The following is a 24797-nucleotide window of genomic DNA, read 5'->3' as shown; positions in this document are numbered from 1 at the left end:
GGATTTTGCTTTGGGAGCTGTACTTTCACAAAGGGGAAAAGACAAGAAGCTCCATTCGGTTGCATTCTATTCTCAAAAGTTCTCTGCTGCTAAAATCAATTATGAGATCCATGATAAGAAACTTCTTGCTATAGTAGATTCTTTTCAAGAACGGCGTCACTTTCTTGAAGGAGCTGCACACCCAGTGACCGTATATACAGATCACAAGAATTTGGAGTATTTCATGTCGGCTCGAGTTCTAAATCGACGTCAAGTTCGGTGGAGTATATCGCTATCTAGGTTCGATTTTGTTATCACTTATCGACTTAGAAAGCAGCAAAGACTATCCAATGCCTTATCGAGGAGATCGTATCTTGTACCAAAGGCTGGAGAAGCAGCGTTTGATCAAGAATGTATGACGTTATTGAAGCCAGAGCAATTTTGGCTTTGCGCTACTATTGTGCCAATTGATGCTGACTTCCTGAACCAAATACATGCCATGACCATTGAAGATTCAATAGCCATTGATATCAAGCAACGTGCCAATGACGACAAGTTCAAGGTCGAAGGAGATCTTTTATACTTTGAAGAGTGGTTATATATCCCAAAAGGACCAGCACGACTCCGAGTTCTTCAATCTCGCCACAATTTTCCAGCTGCGAGACATTTTGGATTCAACAAGACCTTAGAGCTTATTTCTCGAGATTTTTGGTGGCCCCAAATGTGGAAGGATGTGAAAGATTTTGTCCTCTCCTCTGACATTTGTTCAAGATCCAAGAATCCTCGACATCGCCTTTATGGACTTCTACAGCCATTGTCAATTCGACGTTGACCATGGTCTTCAATTTCCATGGACTTCATCACAGACCTGCCATCTTCGAACTCATTTGATAGCATCTTTGTCATGGTAGATCGGCTTACAAAGATGGCACACTTTGTCCCTTGCAAGAAGACATCATCCAGTGAAGTCATAGCAAGGCTCTTTCTCGATAATGTGTATCGATATAATGGACTACCAGATGATATCGTATCAGATTGAGGAATCCAATTTGTATTAAAGTTTTGGAGATCTCTCTTTGAGATACTGAAGGTGGATATCAAGCTTTCTTCGGCTTTTCATCCTCAAACTGATGGCCAAATAGAACGGGTGAACCAAATCTTGGAACAATACTTACGATGCAGCATCAACTATCAGCAAGACGATTGGACCGTATATCTGCCCTAGCCGAGTTTACATATAACAACACCCTCCATGTGTCGACTCAATACATACCATTCTTTTCCAACTATGAGTATCATCCAAAGCTTGATTTATTGAGTCCGTCAATAAATAACAATCTAGCAGCTGAAGGATTTGCGAAACAACTATCAAAGCTTCAAAATACGTTGAAGCTTCAATTACAATCTGCTCAAGAATCCTACAAGACATCTGCAGATAGATTTCGGAATCAAGCACCTACTTTCAAAATTGGAGATAAAGCATGGCTTCTTCAATGGAATATCAAGACTAAGCGACCATGTGATAAGTTGGACTATCGAAGATTGGGACCATTTATCATCCAGAAGCAAATCAATCCAGTGGCATACCGTCTGGAATTACCGGCTTCTTTGAAGGTACATCCAGTCTTTCATGTTTCTCTGTTGGAGCCTTATCAAGAGTCGTCTTTTCCTAGAAGAGTGCAATGTCCGCCACCTACTATTGAGATCGAGAACCACGAGGAATACGAGGTTGAAGAGGTGCTGGATTCATGACGAAGGTGGAGCAAATTAGAGTATCTTGTTCATTGGTGCGGCTATGACATTAATGAGCAAACGTGGAAGCCAGCTGAAAATCTCGCCAATGCACTGCAAAAGGTACATGAGTTTCATCAACAATATCTTCATAAACCTAAGCCGGTTCAACAATAGCTTCTTTCTAAAGCTTGCTCATCTAAGAATATAAGAAAGGGAGAGAGCACCACCAAAATTCGCAGTTAATGTAGTTATTTTCTCCAAGATAAAATAGAATTTTTTCAGTAGCCATAGTTTGGTCTTCTGATATAGATAGCCAAGAGATAGATACTTTGTCAGTTAGATTATCTCAATCGACTAGCTCATGAAGGCGACCCCAAGATGAAAAACCGCCTACATCACGACGACGATGGAGGATATCGAGTAACCGATCATTGGTGATTGTATTTGAGATCGAGCCTACTTGCGATGGTCAGCCAGAAGGCATGTTTGTAAGACAATTTTACAATGAGGACACGGAAGTTCATGCTTGGTCAAAAGTTGAAGGAGTGGGCTACTACCGTTGGCTTCAAGGACCGATGAACCACTTGTCTTGTGAACAATGGTTGGAATTCATAGCACATGTTATGCAACAGATCTTCATTTTCTTGTATTGATACTAATTAACAACAACATTACTTCTCAGAGACCTTGAAGCTAAAGGAGGGGGTGATATTAGGGACATAGTCCTTAGAACCTTCTTGAGACAAGTTTCTAGAACCTTCTAGAAGCAAGTCTCTGGAACCTTCTAGAAGCTTTTTAATTGATGGAAGTTGCTTGAGAAGCTTTCTAGTTGATAGAAGTTGCTTGAGAAGCTTCCTAAATAGGAATATATATTGGAATGGATGCTGAAGAGTTTTTTAGTCTCAACAACACATCTCTTGGAGCTCTAGTTCACGTCTCTGGTATTGTTCTTGTATTCATCTGATTAATCTAGTTCCTACCAATTCTTCTTGAACTTCTTGTTAGATCTTGAGCTTGTATTTCTATGTCCGTGACATAAAATTGCTTTTGAACTTGGCTGCCATAAAGCTACTATCTCTAGATTAGCAAAAAAATCAATTTTAATAGAGAGAACCTTATATTAGGCAAACCAAAGAAGCTCACTGTAGTAGATGATAAGACAATCATTTGCCAAATCAACAGTAAGAAGGCTGAAAATGTTGTTGAGATTATTAAAAATCTTTACAATATTTTTAATAATCCTCTATCAATCCAAACCATTCAAAATATTTTTAAGAAATGGAAAATGAAAGCTATGGTGAAGAAAAAAAAAAACCACTACTATCTACCCGCCATTAAAAATAATGCTTGGATTTTTCTCTAAAATATAAAAAATACATTGTAGAAGATTGGAAGAAGGTTATTTAGTCAAATTAGACAAAAATCAATACATTTGGATCAGTTGGCAAAAAGTGGGTGTGGAAACAAAAAGGTTAGTCCTTGCTTGACAAGAAGATGCAAGAAATAGTTAAGCACGGGAGTAGAAATATAATAGTATGGAATTGTATGAGATAGAATAGAGTTGAAAGGATGGCAGAGGTTGAGCGGAGGATGGATGCTAAATTTTTTTTGGAAATTCTTGAAAAAAACCTATTTCCTAGCATTTAAGAATTTGGAATTTTTAAGGAGGAGGTGATTTTTTAGCAAGATAACGACCCCAAGCATAACTCAAAACTAGCATGAAAGTTATTTAATTATCATGGAATTAAATTAATGGATTGGTCTCTTTAGTCTCTTGATCTTAATCCTATTGAACATCTTTGGAAGCACCTCAAACACTAGCTCAACACTTGGAAGATAAATTCAAAGGGAGTTTGGAAATTATGGAAAAAAATGCCTACAGAATGGAATAATATTGAAGCAGTTTTGTACCAAAAGTTAATACAAAGTATGCCTAGGAGGTTGGAACTAGGTATCAAGGCCAAAAGAGGTCCTACAAAGTATTAATATATAATTGGATACCACACACAAAAAAATGTTTCAATACTATTTCAAAGTGGATTGAACATAGCTCTACAATTATTTAATAGATTCTTTTCAACTTGAGCTCATTTGGTAGCTATAAAAGAGTACTTTATTTTCTATACAAACCATGTGTCATTATTCACTACAATTTATTTTTAATACACTATTCTTTATAAAATATGACAACATTAAAATAACTTTTTGAGTAATTGTAAATATAAATATGCAAAATTAAAAAATTCAAATTTAATTTTAAGAATTTTTTTAATATATATCTGTATATCTATATATTAAATTTTAATCAAAAAAATAAGATCTTTATATAATAGTGCTATCTTCAATGTTTTAAATATTCTTATAATTAAATTTTAGAAGATAATAGAAATATGTACATATATATATATATATATATATATATATATATATGAGAATGAAAAAGAAATCCAAATTTTTAATAAAGTGACCCACTCTATCTTAACTATCATTGCACCCTTGTAGCTCCCAGCTTTGTTCTCAGCCATTTTTTATTTCCAACCATTGCTAAAGACAAGGAGAGGAGTTTGGAAATATTGGAAAAAAAGATGGAGTAGAAAGAGTACAATGATGGTTGAAACATGTGGATTGATTTGATAAAAATTTGGATTCCTTTATCATTTATATATATACATATATATATATATATATATATATATAATTTTTTTTATAAGAATTAAAAATATTATTATTATCTAAAGATATTAAGTATTTTTAAAATAAATTATAAATTAAAAAATACTAAATTTTAGATTGTGATAATATTTATCAAAAAATAAGTTAGATTTAGTAAAAAATATATAATATAATATATATATATAAATTTTTTTAAAAAGAGAATTTAATAATTTTTTTAAAATTTTATTATTATAATATTACATATATCATTTTAATAATTAACCTATAGATCCAATTATTTATTAATTCAAAAAAAACTTATAACAAATTGATATCAAATTTCAATATTCTAGAGAGTAACTTCTAAAATTTTGATACGAAATTCGAATCTTTAATTAGAAATTCTTATAATTCTTATAATTATAATTAATTATATTTAAATTTTAAAAATTGTATAGGCAATGATGCTATTCTTGGAATAAATATATTATAATAAGATATTTTTTTGTATAAATCCTATATATAATGCAAGATGTCAATTTTTTTTAAAAAAAATATAAATTTTTAGGACATATTTATAATAATATAAGTAATAAAAATATAATTTTAAAAAAAATGGTTTATAGATTTTTAAATAAAAATTTTAATTTTAATAAATATAATTTTGAAACCTCAAAATACTACTTTTTTTAATCTTTAGTCTGCTTAGGTTTGTATTTATGAGTCAAATTATTATATATTATTGTATATTCTAATTTTAAAATAACTCTATAATTCCTTCTATTATCATAGTTTATATCTTCTTATAATTTATTATTGAATTTTTATTTTAGATGTTATTTCCAAAATTTCCACTTGTATTATGTAAAATATGTATATTTTAATTTTTTAATACATAATAAATAATTTTTTAGATTCATCTATATTCTTAAAATAAATAACAAATTTTCTCAAATTTACAACAAAATATCCAAAAAATTATTAAATACATTAATTACCAAATTTCTAAAAAATATCTTAAGAATTTTTATGTTGTTTTTGAATGCCTTTGGAAGTTTTATCAATTAAAAGTTAGCCACTGCAAAAAATATAAATAAATTAAAGTAAGTTGAATTAAATTAAATTTTAATTTGTAAAATTTTTATTGATGAAAAAAATTAAATTAAAAAATTAAAAATTAAACTAAGAACAAAAGAGATAATGCACAGTTATTTAAGATATCTATAATATTTTTATTTTTTATTTTTTAACTAAAATTAGTTAAAAATAATATTAGACTATTCTATGTCTTGATTATTTTGAAAAGTTATTTTCATCAATAAGATTTATGAGTATCATGTACAAAAGATAAGAACTGATCAATTCTTATATTATTGTCTTGTTTGCTTTGTAATTGTGCACCATTTTCGACAATATTAAGAACTTTGTTCAAGCCAGTTATGATTCAAATTCAAATCATCTTATTAACGTTAAATTTCTTATTTTGTAAGAGATTTAATCTATGCATTATTAATCTCCATGTCTTCTACTTTTAATTGTGCAAGTTTAGAAGTCATAACTATTGCAACAAAATTGTAAGATCGTTGTAGTACAATTGTGTGATTTGTATGATATATACTAATTTTGCTTCAATTCTGAATTTTAAAAAGCAATAAATCAAGAATTGAGCATTTAAATGAGTACAATGTATACATAGCAACAAGACCATCTTATGGACACAATCTAATTTGTATAGAAATCTTATCGTAACATTTTTAGTGCTTCGATTCACATTTACCAAAACAGAGAGAAAGTTTTGCTGGAAATAACATGCATTTGAAGAGGATTGTGTTGCCTGGACACGGCACTTTGAAGTTACGGTATTGGGTTAACGATGCTCACCACCGACAGATTGCATGACGGTAGTAAAGGCAGCCCTGTATTTTCTCGATTTGTTTCTCGCCATTTCTTTCAGCAGGTTTCTCTTGTAATGCGCATACTCTAGTGATTTGTACCAATTGTAGATGTTGAAGATTCTGCATGGTTATGCCTGCACCGTGGTCTTGAAATCCTTTGATTTGCAGAAATTGAGAAGCCTATACTCTTCAGCCTATTGGAGAATTTGAAAGTTGAGGCCTCTTATCTTGTTCTTTAAGTACAAAGACCCCCTGATACCTACCAATTAGCCTTCATCCCAACTAACAGTTAATCAGGTCCAGAGCAAACGCACGCCATGCACAAGTTTTCATACACTGCACTTGTCTTCTGCAATTGGGTTGGTGTCCAGGCGGAGTTAGTCCAAGTCTACTTGAGCTCTCTGGAGTGTAGGGTGAGGAATATACAACACTATGATTCTAACGTGGGGGAGATATTTCGGGCCTCCTCTGCACCCTCCAGCACGAGTTCGCTGTCACTGTCACTGAGGTATTGTAAAACGCTTTGAAATGTGTCCTCGGGTCAGATCCAGGCACAGGAAACAGCATCTTTGGAAGAACGTGAGAATAGCGTGTTGACTTCGCGGGAACTGGTGTCATATTAGTCACAAGAGGGAAAAGGGTGCCGATTGATGAGCAGTCAGGCACTTCATCGTACGAGACTAGATTTCTATGACGATAGCCACCGGAGAAGCGTTAGCCAGAACAAGGGTACTAGAGCTGGGACTGAGCGTGAGTGACGGAGCAGTTAACTTGTGATTCGAAGTGAGGAGATTGCTGCTGCTGTATGAAACCTTTGTTGTCATACCTGAGCAACATGATATGTACCAAAGCCATGGAGGCGGGGTTTAGGAAGCGACAATGGTTCAAGGCTTCTCATCTAGGCTGCTGCCTCCTCCTCCTGCAGCTTCTACCGAGCCCGGAGTTCGTGGATAGTTACGCTTAGACATATTTATCACGTGAATGTATGATCCTGCTAGTTTTCTATGATGGTATTTAGTGTTTGTGGTGCATGTCTCGATTACAGTGGTAAGAACACTTAAAACAAGTCAGTGCCGTGAAAAGTAACAATCTTCTTCTGTGCTGTATGTGACAGTCGACGCGCTCCAATCACTGTTGGCAGCATGGAATACGAGCACGCCGAAGAGTAGCTTAGTAGGTTGGAGCTCAACGCAGATATTGCCTTGCAGGCGTAATGCAAGCAGACCGCAGTGGCAAGGAGTGACTTGCAGAGAATTTCGATGTGATCCACCTTGTAATTCAAGCACAAGAGTAAATATATCCGTCGTTGGTTTGTAAGAATCTATACTTTCCCTAGTAATTCGAAGCGTGTTTGTACATTTCGCACAATTAAACAGACCCTGCACGAAGTTTTAGCATGTTATGAGTGCGAGTTGTCATCTGCAGCGTATTTTACCAAATCTACAGCATGATTTTGCGTCTATGGGAGACGCACATGCAACCAATTCAGAGACTGTGTGTCCATTCCTGTGCTGCATCATCGAATGAGAGGACGTACAAAATGTGTTTTGTGTCTGAGATCTGGTACGTGAAGTTGTGGGCATCGTCGGAGCTATATTTGAAATATTTGTCATGTGCCCTGACTAGAATGCAATGGTGGTCAGGGCCCTTTCCGATGCAAATATTACCGGCACTTTGCCAGACGTGTTTAAGTAGTGCTCTTATGCGAAATCAGTCTACCAGAATAGTATTGTTTGTATCTGTAAAGTTAAGTAAATTTTATGTTTTTCTTTACTTTATTCTATTTTTGAATTCAAGTTTTGTTACGGTACAGGGAACTTCATGACAATGGATTTTACGGAGGTCGTCCAGATGTATATTTTTCTCTCAAACTTGAAGAGTTGTAAGTATTTCCCAAACCTTGAAGATTTAACATTTGAAATTAAATTTACATTGATGTTATGTACATCTTTTACTGCTAATATTTCTCTTTTGCATGTTGAACAGAGATCTAAGTGGCAACCAACTTACAGGAGAGTACCCTCGTTGACCATTACTCACCGCAGAATCTATGCAATCATTCAGCATTGCCAAAAATAATTTCACAAGAATACTACTAGAAGATGCCATTGCAAATAAGTACAGATTGATAAAGTTGAAAGGCATATTATTGACTACTAAATTCAGTTTTCTTTTAATGAGATTAATTATAGTTAAATCTTTCCATTATATTGCAATTGTTTAAAAATAGAGTCATTTCAAAGGTAAGCTATAATATGATGAGATATATATATATATATATATATATATATATATCAACATACATGTGAATATATGCATTAGTAAAATTTTGTAAAACTATGTCTAATAAAATTTCACAATCATTAAAAGAATCATAGTCATATCTTTTTGATATTAACTAAATATATTTAATTTTTTGTTTTGTTTATTTTGAATTTTCTATATATTACTGTAATATATCCAAAAATCAATTTTATGGAGAATTTCCAAATTTTTCCAATGTTTCAAGACTAGAATATTTGTAAGTTTTCCAACTTTTTTTTTTTTTTTCATTATATTATTTTATTTTGACCTAATTTTTCTATTTAAGTGCAAGTTCAATACATATAAATTTACCTTTATGAAAAAAATTATATAATATTATTAGATAGATATTTATTATTTCTAAATTTTTACTGAAATGTGTTTAAATTTTAAATGTTTATTTGAAGAAATATCTATTCACTGACAAAGTGCCATCAATTCACAAAGTAATTGAAACAACTTCTTATTTAGATTAGCTACAATTTAAGAATATAGGGCTAATAATTGAAGTTAATGCATAGATATTTCTTCAAATAAATTTGAAATACTGCTGCCAAATTTTAGCTTTTCAAAAACATTAAAATATATGTAGGTTGTAATAAAGTACTTTTATGAATAATTCATGATTTAAAATTTTTTTACAAGTAAGATAATATGATAAGCTTATTTCTATATGATTTTTAGTTAATGAGCTTAGATAATCATTTTGTAATTCAGATGATTGTATTTTCTAATTTCAAACTATTTGTATATGTGATGCAAAAATCTAAGTGATAATAAGTTCAATGGAATATTAGAATTTCTTTTGGATCATTTTAATAATTCAAAAGTGACAATGGTGAGTGTACCCTACAACCATCTAAGCGGTCCCATTCCATCCAACTTCTTGGCTTTAAATACCTCTATTGAAAAATTATAATTTATTTATTGCTAAATTTATATAAATATTTATATTAATAAATTATTTATAAAAAATAATTATATATATTTATAAATAATCAATTAATAATTATTGATAATTTTGTAAAGTTATTAAAGGTATAACTTTAAGAAAATACTATATTATTACTTTATGAAATATTCAACAAATTATAAGTTAATATTGAATATTATTATTAAAGATTAAAAATATTAAGTAGGATTTTAAAAAATAAAATATAGAAAATAAAACTTTATATCTTTTATGCTGCTATATATTTTAATTATTCTAATATTCATCATCTAATATTCATCATCTAATTTAGAGTATGCTACAAAAATAAACAAGCTAATTATTTTATAAAAGATAATATATTGTCATATTGAAACATCTAGTTTTGGCATTAATGCATTATAAAAATATTTTATTTTAGAATTATAATGCTATGTAGTCAGAAACTATTTTTTAAATAATAATAATAATAATAATAATAATAATAATGTTTTATTTTTTATATTTAATTATATTTTGGATCTAAACTTCACAAGTTTGAATATCTTATTAGATACTTAGATAGCAAAAATATTATTGGAACCTTCAACATTACTTATGTTTGTAATTTACCTATTCAATTTCTAAGCATGGCTCTTAAAAACTTGAGTTTAGAGTCTAATAATGTTGAAAATATTATATATACCAATGATGACATCAAACAAAAAAATATAGAAATCAAGTAAGATTTTTATAACCATTTAGTTTATTGTAAAGAACTTTATACAAGATTTCAAAAAATATATTACAAATAAATGTTGGTCTATTTTTAGTTTATTTGCAAATAAAATTTTAATTCTTAAAGAAATCTTCTAATATAGATGATATTTGTAGGTTGCAAATGAATCCACATTGTAAGAATAAGGACTTTGCTGATGCCAAGAGATGTTTTTATGCACAAGATTGTCAAATTTCTCAAGGTAGTATTACACATCTATTTTACAATCTTAAGTAATGTATATAGTAAATTGATATATCATTTTATAAAAGATAATTTTTTTATAATTATTTGTGAATATTAGCTAAAAATTGGATTTTATTTTGTAGAAAATATGGTTGATTATTTTACATATAATATATGTGCCTATAAAGCAACTATTTGTTGCAACAAATCAAGGTTTAGATAATTTTTTGAATGAAATTTGTTTGATTATAAGCATAAACTATAGAAACTTGGTAAATTTGAAAGAATATTATCTTTGCAAAAAATCAAGGTTCTTTGTTTATAAGTATGTAAACAACTTTGATGTTGATTAAATTCTACTTGGTAAGTTTATTCAACTTATACATTTTTTTTTTACTTTAATTCTAATAAAAAGTTATTATTATTATTATTATTATTATTATTATTATTTCTTTTTATTTCTTTTTTCTTTAGCATGTCAATGCTTATGCAATGCTTATCCAAAAACAAATATATAATTATATATTTTTATATGTTATGAGCTACTACAAAACCTCAAAGATAAGTTGTATCTTGGCTTTTATGATTTAAGATTTGCTCAAGAATAGCTCATGGTCTTTACTATCTTCATGCTTTGGCCCATCCAAGAGTGATCTATTAAGATATCAAGGCAAGCAACACACTATTGGATAAAAATCTATAGCACAAAATTGTTGATTTTGGATTAGCATTGTTATTTCTTCATGAAGAGACTCACATCATGACAATACATGTTATAGGTACCAAGTAAGTTCCAAATATCACATTTTATTGTCTAAAGCATAATATTTAGTGAATAGATATTTTTACTACATTAAAAAATAGATTTTATTGCAAAGTTTTATTTAAATACTGTATGATCCAATTTCTAATTTTTTATACTTATTAGTATTTTGTAATATTAGAAGTGTCTTAAGTTGATATATAGTTTTATAATCAAATAAGAAATAATTATTGTTTGATTGCACATGATATTTGGCACTAGAATATGCATCACTAAAGCAAGTTAGTAATAAAGTAGATGTTTTTAACTTTGGAGTGCTATACTTAGAAATAATAAGTAGACAAAGGAATATTTATAAATCTCTACTATAAGATCAAGTTTATCTTTCTTGATAGATATGTCTTTGTTTTTAATTTTTCTTATAAATATATTTTTAAAAATAAAATATGGCTATAATAAATAAAAATATTATTAAATTTAAAATAGTTTTATTTTATTTAAGATATGACAAGTATAAAAGATATATATGTATATAAGAGAATAAAAAATCTATACAAATGAATTATTTATTTTATTTGATTAGTACTAAATCTAAATTTTAAACTAGTAAAAATATATATCATTTATTTTTTATATATATATATATATATATATATATATATTTGTATGTGTATTAATTTTTATATTTATTTTTGCAAGCCAAGAATCTCAATGAAATAAACAAATTAACCAATTTGATTGAAAAATCATATTTAAATGAAAAAGAAGTACATGATGTACTTAAGCTTATTAAGATTGCTTTGCCTTGCATTCAACATGCTTGTGAAAAGCAACCTACAATGGCATGGATTGCATCTTTGTTACAAGCTAATGAGCAATCAAAAGTGGTTGTGCCATATTGAAGTGAAGTTCACATCTTTGATTCAAAAGGATCACAAAGTAATATATATTCTAGCTCAATAAGAGAAATAGAGTTGTCTTTACATAGATATTCCATTGAAATCCAAGAATGTGAACTTAATAGAATCTAAGTGCCATAATAGGCTTGCACTTCTAGTGAAAAGTTTTAATATATTTGTGGAATTTTTATTATATAAAAAAATTAAGCATAGATAAAATAAATATGTTTTAAATAAAAAAATATTTATATTAATAGAAAAAAATTGTGTAGATAATAATAAATTTAGAAAAAATCTAATATAATCAATAAGACTAAGTAAGGTTTTTTTTAACACTTTTTTTAAATATCACAAATTTACTTATTATGATTTATTAAACTAATATATATATTTATATTTATATTTATATAAATATTAGTTATTATTATTTTGAAGAAAAAATTCATAGCTAATTTTGATAAATTATGTTTTCTATAGTTAGCAATAATTTCAATACTCTACTATTTTTTATTTTTATAAAAAATTATTATTATTATTATTTTTATCATCATTCTAAGTAAAATGTTGAAGCTATCATATTGTAGTGGTAAATATGTTTTATTATACACAGAAAATCAAATTACTATGGATATTATTATTAAGATTTTAAATTATTTAGATGATGGTGATAGTAATAAATTTTTCATAAAATACTTATTAATATTTATATTTTTACTTATTTCAATTAACATCGCAGGAATCATATTTACTTATTTATAGCATTTATTAAGTGATAGGTTGGAGTTATGCTATTAGAAGTATATATAAATTGGTTGAATTTTTTTGTAAAAATATTTTTTTATTTCTCAGTGAAGATTTGATGGATATTTATTGGATTACTGGGTAAAAATAATTTTATTTTGCTACAAGTAATGTATACTCACGAGGTTCAATTAACATCTTCAACAAACAATTTTAAATGTCATATTGAGTGGTGATTAACTCAAAATTATGGCCCACCAAAACAACTTCGGGCAAGGCTCAGGCCCAATTCACCAGGGCTTAAGAGTCAGAGTTAGGCTTCACCCCTTTCTCCCTTGTGAGTAGAGTTCTAAAACTGACAGAAAGGCATCAATAATCAACATTATGTACAGTGGTAATTCCAGCAAAAGAATAAGGATCGTATTCCTTATGAAGAGGAAATGTCTGGATCCTAGAGCCAATAAAACCTCTGAGCCGCTAAAACGAACAGTCCATTGAAGCAAAGCAGCAGCTACGTTGATGAGCTGGGGTACTTGTCTTGTTTTAGAGATCGACTTCTCACAAGTCCGTAGCTATCTGCGGCCTGATCTGCACATGAAGTAGCGCACATAGCAATAATGAGCACATAGAATGGAAATATCCAAAACTGATGGTCTTGCTACCATAGATAAGGTGGAGGAACCGTATCAATCAATAAGTAACGGACCCAACCGATGTACTTGGAGCATTCTTTCCAGGCTGCAAATCTAGGTCTATGTATCTTTAATTGAAACAATACCCTAACTTGTTAAAAATGCATATCTTGCTTCCAATTGCCACCGAAGAATATTACAGAAGGATCTAAAATTATTTCACACAATTAGCGGAGTCACGTCACGCTGATCACGTCATATCTAGCTACCAGTCGTGTTTGATAGATTGTCGGGAAGAGGCAGGAACGGAGTACGAAGTTTCTTGTCTTCTTCATACCTGATTTTATCTCCGCAACATTGGCGAGGTCAACACCAGCATTGTCTTGTTCGATTTGTGCGGCAATGGACCGGCTCGAAACAAGACACCGATCTGATCTTCTCGCAAGGCCTGAAAGAAAAGAAAAGAAAAATAAAATAAAAAAAAATAAAAAAATAAAAAAATAAAAAATCTCAGGTCACGCGAGGTTTGGAATTAACAAAGGAAAGTTATCTCAAATTATTTAGCAACCATAAACACAAGCAGTTGACACAACCATTGGTATAGACGATAACATAGCATCCTAAATTGACAATCTTACTGGTGCTCGTGAGCATCGGGGATGCTGACTCAGCAGAACTCGCAGCACACTCAATACAATCAGCTTCTTCGCTTAGACTTGCAATGGCTGCTTTCATTCCTGGCATGGAGCTTTTCACATGGTCCATTAATACCTGCCATTAAACAAAATTCAGCCTTAATTCTCTGAAAAGATTAAATGAAACGATAAAAACTTATTGTCCAAGTCATCGAAATGATAAAATGCAATTTATTGTACCCAGAAACGTTGGAAAGCAGGGATGCAATGCAAAGAAAATCGACCAGGAGTATTAAGAAACAGAGACACGAAGCTTCGTGACACCTGAGTGCCCAACCATGCTGCACGATTCTGACAGCGACTGCTCATTTCGAAATGCAGGATTAATCAATAAACAGAAAACACCTACTCCAGCATGACCTTTGAAGCTGAACCACTATCAGCATCAGAACTGACACTTACCTCAACGTTTTCTAGGTGCTCTTTATGCTCTGCAAGGGTTGCACGTACTGCACATGCATGCGCATTTTCCTCCAAGTTCGTGACGGCTGCTAATATCTCGGGTCCAGCCCCATTGTTGGTCTGAGCCTAAAACACGTATCAAAATTGAAACATTAAGAATGGCTCCATAACTTCTCACACCGCATAAACTACATGAAGTCCATTTCCTATTTCCGTATAACAGCATGGATCTATAAAAATTAAATATTTAAGTTCGAGCTGTAGGTCGCATCCAAGAAGCTAAATCGAGCATCAATTTGTTTTTTTAAGAAGATAAGGAGGTTAGATCATGCAAATAGTGAAAATGTTGAACCGGAAGGATACACAGAATCTTCTGCTATGCTGCGTGGAAACTTGTACTCTATTTGAGCAAAAAGGCAGGTTGAGATCATCACCAAACGAAGTGCTTGCTTGTGGATGCGCTTCAATGCATGAGTCCAACGACGCAACACTTCAGACACATCCAATGGGGAAGCATCCTTTCCATTCCTTTCATCTTGCTTGCTGCATTTGTCATTGTTGCACAGTTCGTCACTTGCTGAAGCAGGCTGACTCTGGTACTCTTCATGCCAACTGATTCTAGTATCACAAGACAACGAGTCCATACAAGGTCGGCCAGCATCCTGATCCATTGCAGCCCGCAACAGAGTGCCGTCTATCCTGAATCTGAACAAGAGCAAAGAATTTTTCAGATGAAGTCGTATTCTTTAAGTTAAATGCTATTGAAGCAAAAGGTGAGATCACATAGATGTAAGATAACAAGCTTCAAGAAAAGAAAAAGAATAAGAAAAAGAAACGTTCGGAAATGCATGCTTCCAAGTCCAAATGGTTCCAAAATAAAGTACCTGTGCTTTCTCTGGGCAATCAAGTCTTCAATAGGCCCGGATGTGGCTTTTGCACTCTGTTCTGCAACAATCAAGCCAAAAGCAAAAAAAAAAAAAATCAAAAGCATTCTTAGATCCTGGGCGACAAGTTCATGTATGACTAAAAAGTCTTATATAAAATCGTTAGCTTTTAACCATATAACAGAATGAATTCCTTGTTCTCAAAAGCACTTCAAGAGAAATATTGTAAAACGTAATAAATTCAGTGGCGATACACGAGAGTTCTGAAATGGCCCTAATAATTTAAGAACGAGACTACAGTGTTTCTTACTTTTGGACTTACTTTAAAAAGTCAAATCATGAAAGAATTGTATTACATACCTGAGTGATCCAGAAGGGTTCTCCAAATTTGTGAAGCTCGATCCACTGTCATAGACTTTACATCTGCAGCCGTCGCCTCACCTGCATTACTTGATGTTCCCTCCCTTGCCTCAAAAAATTCTACTCCAGACTCTTGCACCTTTCCCAGCTCTTGATTCAAAAACGCCTACATCTACATGCCAGTTAGTTCAATGCAGAGAAGGTTATAAAATTGAATTCACCTTCCACCCGTCCTTAAACTACATTCTTTGACAATAGTATTTATATGTGACCCTATGATCGTGAAAAGTAGACACCCTCAGAAAATATGGCCCATTAAAGACCAATCAACGTCCAGACTGGTTGGTGCGGAGTGACTCACACCTCTTCAGCACACAAAGAGCGATACTCTGCAGTAATTTCATGTGCCATGTTTGACCACATTCCCTGCCTTCGAACTGCAGTTGCGGCATCTTCCAAGAATTTTCTCCTCTCCAAAGCGATCCGGGCCTGCTATGAAGAACCACAATTTAGAGAGAAAGGCACAACTGTTATTTTGAGCATCTGAAGCAGTAACTTAGAAAACATTGTTCTTCAATGTCATAGACTTGTGCTTCATTTTGGTGACCTTGGCTGCGCCAGTACATGAAAGCCTGCGATTTCGAGCCTAAGAAAATAACCATATCATATGACCTACAATTGCAGTAGCGGCACATGTGTGTGGGTGCTAACCCTAGCCACACCTGACAATATCTTTACAAACCCAATACAAACACAACACTTGCTTTCTAAGCAACGCTTTCCACTACACTGTAATTTTGTATACAAGGATAAGCTCAGCCATTCAAAGAATTCACTGTATTGGATTAGAACCGGGAACAATCCCCCCAAACAAACTGGACTACTGCATATCTTTCTAGAAACATCCGGGAAGGAAGTGGCTCACGTTTGTAAACTGTTGGTTCCGACACAAGACCTGGTAAATCCATGCTATCCTTGATAAATTTTAATATCAAACAATAGAAAACAAAGTATCAACGGATATTTTGGGGCCTGATGATCTCTTTAGTTGTGTACCTTCGTAACGTTAAGAAGAGAAGCTGCATGCATATTATGAGCAACAATCTCTGCTAATGGCGCTGGAAGTGGATTTGAGGCAACATCTGCAAGGAAAGTGCGCCGATGCACCTCTCGCAGGGCATGTGCAGAGAGCTGCCACAATAGTTCCACAAATCTGCATCATATCAGCCTCCTCATCAGCTCATATATCAATATTATGTCTGCGCTGAAATTCATATATTCTCAAGCTTCTAAAATATCATAATATTACATCTGTATAAGTTACACCAGTTGGCTGATAATTCTCCTGAAGTACAAAGCATTGATATTGAATTGAGAAATTTGACACAAGTACCATGTAAAACGAGATCCTTATATTGCATAGTTTTAGTGAGGAGTGCACGATACAATATAGAAAAGGACCAAGGAATGTACGAGACAACGTGTATAAAGTATTTAAAATTTGAATGTAAGTGTGAAACCTCTGTCCGCAACAAGTAGCCAATGATGAAACTCTTGAGTTACTGTGTGGTAAGGCTCCCTGAGATTCCAGTTCATTGATCAAGTTTTGAACAATCTGCAACAGAACAATGCAATTATTTTAACAAATCTAGGAGAAGTCCCCACATGCACCAACGGGATTCGAAAAACATAACAATCAAATCACAAATAACCAGAATCTTTAAGCCAGACGCAAGATGACAACGGTAGCTACATGCTTACATCTGAACGCACTAAGGAATCGGCTCACCTTCCGGAAGTCACGAGATTGAGCAGCATCACATATTGGCCATACTCCAGCAAAGTCCTGCTGACTGTCAACTTGTCAAAACCCCATCTGAAATCATTGTGTAAAAGAGCAAACATTCAAAGACACAATATACATAGAAGTTTGAAGAAGCTATCATAAACTAAATTCTAATGCTGAAAGTGCATTTGACCTCCACATACAGCTACTCCGAGACCCTCCCAGACACGAAGTGCAGTTGCAACTCTAAGGTAAACCCCCAACATTGATACAAGGGATTCAACGCTGTACCTTAGACGAGAGTTGAGGACCTCTGAGAGCTGAAAGGAGAAAGTAGAGAAGGAACTCGCCCACTCGAGGATTGGAGTACCGAAAAAGCCCTGCTCGAATACCAGGTGAAGCCCCAAGTACTGAGGCATCCAGTCCTAACAGAGAGCAATTCGTGTATAGAGCGGCCTCCATCTCGCCCTCTTTCTCTTTCTCCTTTTCCTTTTCTTTTTCGCGTTCACGATCTTTCTCCCTCTCTTTCTCCTTCTCTTTTTCTTTCTCCATGACCAAGGCCGTGAGCCCCTCCATGATATCTGTTGTAGCCCACTGCAAGGTGGAGGCAATCTAGGAATTTCAAACTTACTTAAACAGTTATAGAACTAAGGAAAGAAAGGATTAAAGTAAAATAAAAACTTCACTCCTTTAACCAAGCTCAGGAACGAACTATCATATGCAGCTGGAGTCTGCTACTAATAAGAGTTTTCAAATTTCACATACCAAATCCTCAACAGTTTTTCAAGCAAGAATTACCAAAGAGTTCCCCAGGCAGCAAATAAACTGCATAAATACCTGCATGATGATGGTATGTTTCGACAAAACTATTTTGTTGAAGGTACACAAGACCCCTGTCGTGAGGTCCCGTGTTCTCTGAAAATGCCGATGAAGGTAGCGGCTTGATTCGAAGCAACACAACGCTTAACGCACTTACTAGGCTGATAAACTTATGGTCATCTCAAGGCGAGGCATGCCATCCTTCAAGAGCTTTTGACGACCTTGACAGCAGAAAAGAATCCAGAAGAGCGTGCACGTGTTCGGCTCCAAAGGCAATCCAAAACCCACGACATTGACAAGGTGACGTTCGAGTTGCTCTCAAAATACCTATTTACTTTAACAAGCGTAGAAGAAACTTATTTCAATTTAACAGACGATCCTAGAATATGCGCCAAACGATGACCGATTTTTTAGTGTCTCAGACCTTTCAAACTATCCAACAAAAGCTCACTTCGGCTGAAGATATAAATAATAACCTCCTGTAATTTCAGGACCAGTGCAATTCCAAACAGTTAATGTGAGCGATTGAGCATCCTCTTAGTGCTGCTCTTCAAGCTCTGATGCACCGCTGTCATCCACAACTAATTTTTGGAGATAAAGGTAACGTAAGACGAGGCGGAAAGCCAAAAGGCTGCACACTACTCATTTTAGTTTCCATCCACTTGAAGCGAAGAATAAAAATTTGAAAACAAAGAACAAAAAAAGAACAAAAAAAGAACAAAAAAAAAAGAAGTAATAATTTAAATTTACAAAGACAACACTGGCGATGAGTGACACAAAGGTCGCAATACAGAGCACCTTTCTACCAGTTCCTCCTAGAACACCCCTGTCAAGCAATCAAAACGAATGTCCCACCGACTAAGACTAACTTCACGTCATTGCATGAAACACCCCTACAACAAGACACATCCACTGGCACTGGAAACGAAAACCCAATAGCTCCACTAAACCCCTGCAAATGAAGTCATGGTCCATCAAAACAACAACAACAACATCGGCGTCGTGACGTAGCCACCCAACAAAAAAGACCTTCTCATGAACAACCCCCCCCACAACGACAACCCAAGAGACACATGGGCAACTAGCAAAATGAGAGAAGACCCTAAATCCAGAAGCCTGAAGCCAGCTGAAGTGGAGACAGGGCAGGAAATTAAGGGAGCGGAGAGCAAGAGGTGGGGGTGGTAATGGAGGGGGAGAAGGAGGAAGAAGAAGAAGAAGAAGAAGAGGGGAAAAGACTTGCGGCCGAAGAGAAGTGCAGATCCATGATGATGGAATGCTGCTATAAGAAATAATAATAATAATAATAATAATGCAATGCAATGCAATGCAGGCGCACTGGAGCGTCGTCGGGAGATGAGACACGCCAACCAGGGTTGGTCGGAGCAATCAATGCTGCCGCTGCCCCCTGACAGTGTCGGAACTAAGCAAGGCCCCCTCTCCCTCCCTCCCTCCCTCCCTCCCTCTTCCGAGCAGCTCCAGCACTAGCTGCACCAGGAGGAGCACCAGAAGACGCAGCAGGAGCAGCACGACGGCGACGACGCAACAACTACAGAGAAGCAGCACCAGCACGACGACCGAGTTGAAGTCGAGCGACTCCGACGAGGATTCGTCGGGAAAGAGGACGGAGAAAGGCCCCCAATTCGAGAGCCACGAAGGGCGGACTCTCACATTCCCCGCTCTCGTACTCTGGATTCCCCCACCCCCCCTTAATTTGGCAACCCCCTCCGCTCCCCGCGGTGATGTGCCCTGGATGGATGAATAAAAGAAGGGATTGATGTGTGGATGAATGACTTTTCGTAGATGAATAGGCAATTGGCTACGGTAGCAATATCTTTCGTTCATCCATCCATTCGTGAGTGGATGAATGGATGGATGGATGGAGAGAGAGAGAGAGAGGAGCCATGGTATTTGTTAGAACGTCGCTATTGATCATTGATTTTATATATTTTTTATTGATGTTGATAGGGGTTGTTGGATATTGAATAGTTCGGATTGACCGTGACGTTTTTCTGACTTAGTAGGGCAATTTGGAATATAATTAATGGAATTTGAAGATAGTAAGTTGAATTTCTCTCTCTCTTCACATGTAATGTTTTTGTTGTTGTTGTTGTTATATTTTTTTTATTCTGAATATAACAAATTGGTGGGTTTCCTTGAACAACATAAAACATGCTAAAAATGCTCTATTAAAGACTTTGTATGTTTTTTATTTTTAATTTGTGTTTACAAAGTCATATATAGATATATATATATATATATATATATACATATATAAATTCAAAGAGCCTTTTATGACTACCTACCTAGATCATGGTTTTTTTGGCTAAATATATTGAAGTCTCTCTACATCATATCATGAGCTTGTTTGTATAATATATTTTTAGTTCTATAAACTTGGGAGATTTTTATACTGAGTAGAAGAAACGGCATAATTTTTTTAACAAACTGTCATATCTGCAACAATTAATTATGTTCAATGAAAAAATAAAAAGAGAGTATTGTGCACATGGAGAATATAAATGTAAGAGAATGTGCAGATGGGAAGGATTGGTTTATGAATTTGGGCAGAATTTGATACAAAAGAAGCTCTGCTGTTTAATTGGGTAACATTTGAATCTTGAAGACAGAGCATGAGTAATGTGAATTTCTTTCAAAATATTGGTCCAATGGCATTCAAATCAATTAGACGTGTTCATTCTAACATAATCAATTATGGCTTTACAAATGAAGATACTTGATGCTTGATACATAAGTATAAAGTCTTTTGCACCAAAGTTTATTATGAACTACTGATGCGTTGGATTACGCATTTTTTATAGTATGATTTCATTGCATATTACTTTTTTTGAAAAGGTGTTGTTCAAAAACATAGAAAAAAAATTAGAATAAAAATATTTAAATTAAATTTAGAAGTTAAATAATGATCTTCATTAGTATATATTTAATATCTAATGTTAATATATAAAAAAACATATAAAATATACTTAAATTAAAATTTTATAATATATTAATTTTATTTAAGACCTAATAAATAGAAAAAATACTTAAAATACAAAATAATTCATCTATAAAATTTATAATTGATTGAATAACAAAATATTAAACACACAAAAATATTAAATAAATCCAAGTTTTTACTAAATCAACCATGTAATTACTAAATCAATGATAAAGAATATTATAATCAAGATGAATGTGGTTGGTTTTCATTGGTTTTGGATCTAGCAATAAAAAAATAAATATAGATTTATTATTTTATTTTTTTTTGATGGTTAGAATTGGTGGGTCAATTTAGTAAAAATCTTAGTCTATTTAACATTCGTGTAAATATAAGAATATATTATTTAGGATTTTAATAAATTAATATAATATAGATAAATCAATAGTACAACTAAATAATTATTATCAAATAATAATGACTTTAAATGAAATTATCATACAACTAATTTAAGACTATATATATATCTATATATATATATATATATATATATATATTAAAAAAAATTATAATTTATTTTTAAGGTTACAACATATTTGCTATCTGTTCTCAAAGAACAAGGAATCAAAATCTTAAATTATTATTTAAATTTGATACAAAATATTTAATTTATGTATCTTGTATTGTATATAAAAACATGTTTTAATTATAGTAAAATATATATATTTTCTGGTATTATAACAAATATTATATCAAATAAGATAAAAACCGAAAATAATTTTATTAAACTAAACTTTGTAATATGTAATATTATTTAAATATAATTATTAATAATAATAACAATAATTATATACTATTAGAGATTTTACCTAGAATTGACTATAGGTTGTTATACTATTAACATTCAAGACATAATTCCAGAAAAAAACTCTTTAATGTATAAACATAATTACAGATCTCTAACAAGAAATTTTAAAAAATAACTAAAAGTGAAAGAGATATAATTATTACATGAATAGATAGCAAAATAACCATTGCAATATATATACAAATTAAGAAGTCTTGTATTAGAAAAATATCATTAATAAGATCAAAGATAGCACTAGTCTTGCTTTTATGTATATTACCTAAAAAAAAAAGTTATAAACATGTTATATTGAAATAAAAAAATTATGTTTTCAACTATCTTCAAATAAAACATCTAAAATACCATTATATAGAATGTATGCTTTAACATAAATATTGATATGAATGATTTGGATTATAAGTAGAGTTAGATAGAAGTAAATAAAATTGGATTAATTTGATAATATCTTGGTGAAGAACTTCTTAAAAGCTTTATAGATGCAAAGTTGACCATATAAGTATTTTTAGGTAATTGATAGATTAGAAACTAGGCCAAATTGGCCATGTGGATCATATGTTAGAAACTTGCCTTGCTAGTTAGATACAAGTTCTACAAGTTGGATACATATGAAATAATGTTACAATATAGTACTTTAATTAGATAGTATATATGGAAGTAAGTGTGAGGCTTTCTTCACTCTTCTCAATGTCTTTCTTGTTTCTAGTCTAATTTCAAAAGTCTCTAATCTTCTTATCTTTTTCAATAGTCATAATAATTTTTGTGGAATACATATACTTTCACATATTTATTTATTTATTTTTGGTACAATTTTTTTAATTTGTTTTATTTATCTTCCTTTAAGTCCTGTCTTTGATACTTGATAATAATTCAAGATACATATTGACATGAAACATCAAAAAAAAACTCTTATTATCAATATAAATTAAAATTAAATTATGACTATTTTTTAGATATTAAATCATCTTTTGTTAAAAACTCACAATAATTATAGATTATTTTTTGTAGGTTTTATAATAATTTTTTAAAGAATATTTTAAAATAAAAAATAAAAAATAAATTAATAAATATATTATTTACATTTTCTTATAATGAAATTATAGATAATACGAAATTCAATACATCAATCTTAATGAAAAAAATGATTCAAAAATCCAACCACATAAAATAAGAATCAAAATAAGAATTCCAACATAATTCTAAAAATTTTAATTTTACATATTTATCCTTATATTTTTTTATATAAGTTAAATTCAATAATTAAAGAAAAAATAAAATTTAAATTAATAAAATTTAAATATTAGCTTCTAAATTCTAAAATATATTGAATATCATACATAAATTTTAGAATGTTTTTGATTTATAATAAAATAAATATTTTAGAATATATTTTAAATTTTGAACTTGACTTGAAATTCTATATCTTTAAATTTTTTTAAACTATGAAAAATATTTTTTTATATATTAATTATATTTTTAGAATATACAAATTTTTTTCTTAGATGAAAAAAATAATAATTATAAATAACTATTTTATTTTAAAAGTACACTCAAAATATGCTTCATTTATCATATCCAAAAATTATTTGTAGAATTTTTTAGCCCAAATAATAAGAATGTTTTATAAAAAAATTGGCTAAATAATACAAATCTTTCTATTGTTTCTTTTTATTTAAAAAATTTATAACTCAATTTTTTTTTTTTTTTTTTTTTTTTTTTTTTTTGTTTTTTTTTGTTTATTTTTTATTCAAAATCTTGTATAATTTATATCTTTTTATTTTTTGGTTTATTTTCTATTGCAGATTTGAAGATATTCAAAGTTTTATTTTGGTGTTTGTGGTATATAATTTCTAATTTGTTGTATGAAAGTAAGGTAAGTTAATGATAAATATGCACATATATATTTTAAAAATATATTTGGCTATGAATTCTTGAATCCATATAATATACTCCCAAGATTCTTTAATAATTATCTTATTAAAAGTTACAAAATAACATCATCCTATTATGCCAATTGAAAAAGATATGGATATTAGTGCTAAATTTTAGTAGTTATCCTCCTGAAGCTCATTTACCTTTGTCTATCTTTTCTAAGTAGAGGTCATACGTTTATTCTTTATTAATAGAATTTGAAACTTATTGGTATATTTTATAATAAACTATCTAATTTAAAATAGTAATTAAATTACAAGTTAACTTTAAATTCTTTTAATTATATATTCTTAAATTTATTAGCTTAATAATCTGAATTTTATTTAATTTTAAACTCCTAGTACTACATTCTTTGGTCTATATTCATATTTGTAAGTTTTTATTTTTATTTTTTATATATAATATTAATATTTTATAATATATATAAAATACCATCTTTATAAGAAGAAATGATGGATTTTAATATTTAGAATAGGAATGATATATAAAATCCAAACTAATAAATAAGAGAATAATATTGCATAGTAATAATAATCATATATGAAGTATAACTTTGATTCTTTTCATATAGACCTTAAGTTTTATTACTTTAATAAAAAATAAGTAAATTTAAGATTCTATACCTACTTTCTATATTTTT

At 31.2% G+C, this 24797-nt stretch overlaps 1 protein-coding gene and 1 long non-coding RNA gene across 3 annotated transcripts; one reads left to right on the top strand and one right to left on the bottom strand.

Moving 5' to 3' along the window:
- The first annotated feature begins 6989 nt into the window (after nucleotides 1-6989).
- On the top strand, nucleotides 6990-8468 carry LOC149989541 (uncharacterized). Its single transcript, XR_016502394.1, has 3 exons — nucleotides 6990-7246; nucleotides 7378-8145; nucleotides 8250-8468. It is a non-coding gene; the product is annotated as an uncharacterized LOC149989541 (long non-coding RNA).
- Nucleotides 8469-13035: 4567 nt separating this feature from the next.
- Nucleotides 13036-19916, bottom strand: LOC112280625 (AUGMIN subunit 6). 2 transcript variants are annotated; one of them, XM_024516299.3, is made up of 13 exons: nucleotides 18441-19916; nucleotides 17895-18197; nucleotides 17607-17663; nucleotides 17338-17432; nucleotides 16874-17030; nucleotides 16181-16306; nucleotides 15818-15983; nucleotides 15458-15518; nucleotides 15008-15278; nucleotides 14574-14699; nucleotides 14115-14247; nucleotides 13814-13924; nucleotides 13036-13432 (listed from the first exon to the last, which is right to left on the bottom strand). In XM_024516299.3, exons 1-13 carry the CDS (start codon nucleotides 18444-18446, stop codon nucleotides 13356-13358), a joined length of 1689 nt encoding a protein of 562 aa, XP_024372067.1. In that variant the 5' UTR covers nucleotides 18447-19916; the 3' UTR covers nucleotides 13036-13355. The 2 variants fall into 2 exon arrangements, with proteins under 2 accessions (XP_024372067.1, XP_024372068.1); XM_024516300.3 differs by having other exon boundaries at nucleotides 17607-17670; nucleotides 18441-19651.
- Nucleotides 19917-24797: the final 4881 nt, after the last annotated feature.

Source organism: Physcomitrium patens, chromosome 3 (genome assembly GCF_059467195.1).
Source record: "Physcomitrium patens ecotype Gransden chromosome 3, ASM5946719v1, whole genome shotgun sequence".
Taxonomy (NCBI): Eukaryota; Viridiplantae; Streptophyta; class Bryopsida; order Funariales; family Funariaceae; genus Physcomitrium; species Physcomitrium patens.
Note: the sequence above shows the minus strand (reverse complement) of the source record. Positions and strands in the feature narration are given on the sequence as shown.

Bases quoted from the DNA above. Each gene is read 5' to 3' on its own strand.
- LOC112280625 (XM_024516299.3), bottom strand. The intron at 17,031-17,337 runs GTTTCACACTTA...GATATGATGCAG, and splicing joins GCTACTTGTTGCGGACAGAG to ATTTGTGGAACTATTGTGGC. The intron at 16,307-16,873 runs GTACACAACTAA...TCTTCATAGCAG, and splicing joins CTCTTCTTAACGTTACGAAG to GCCCGGATCGCTTTGGAGAG.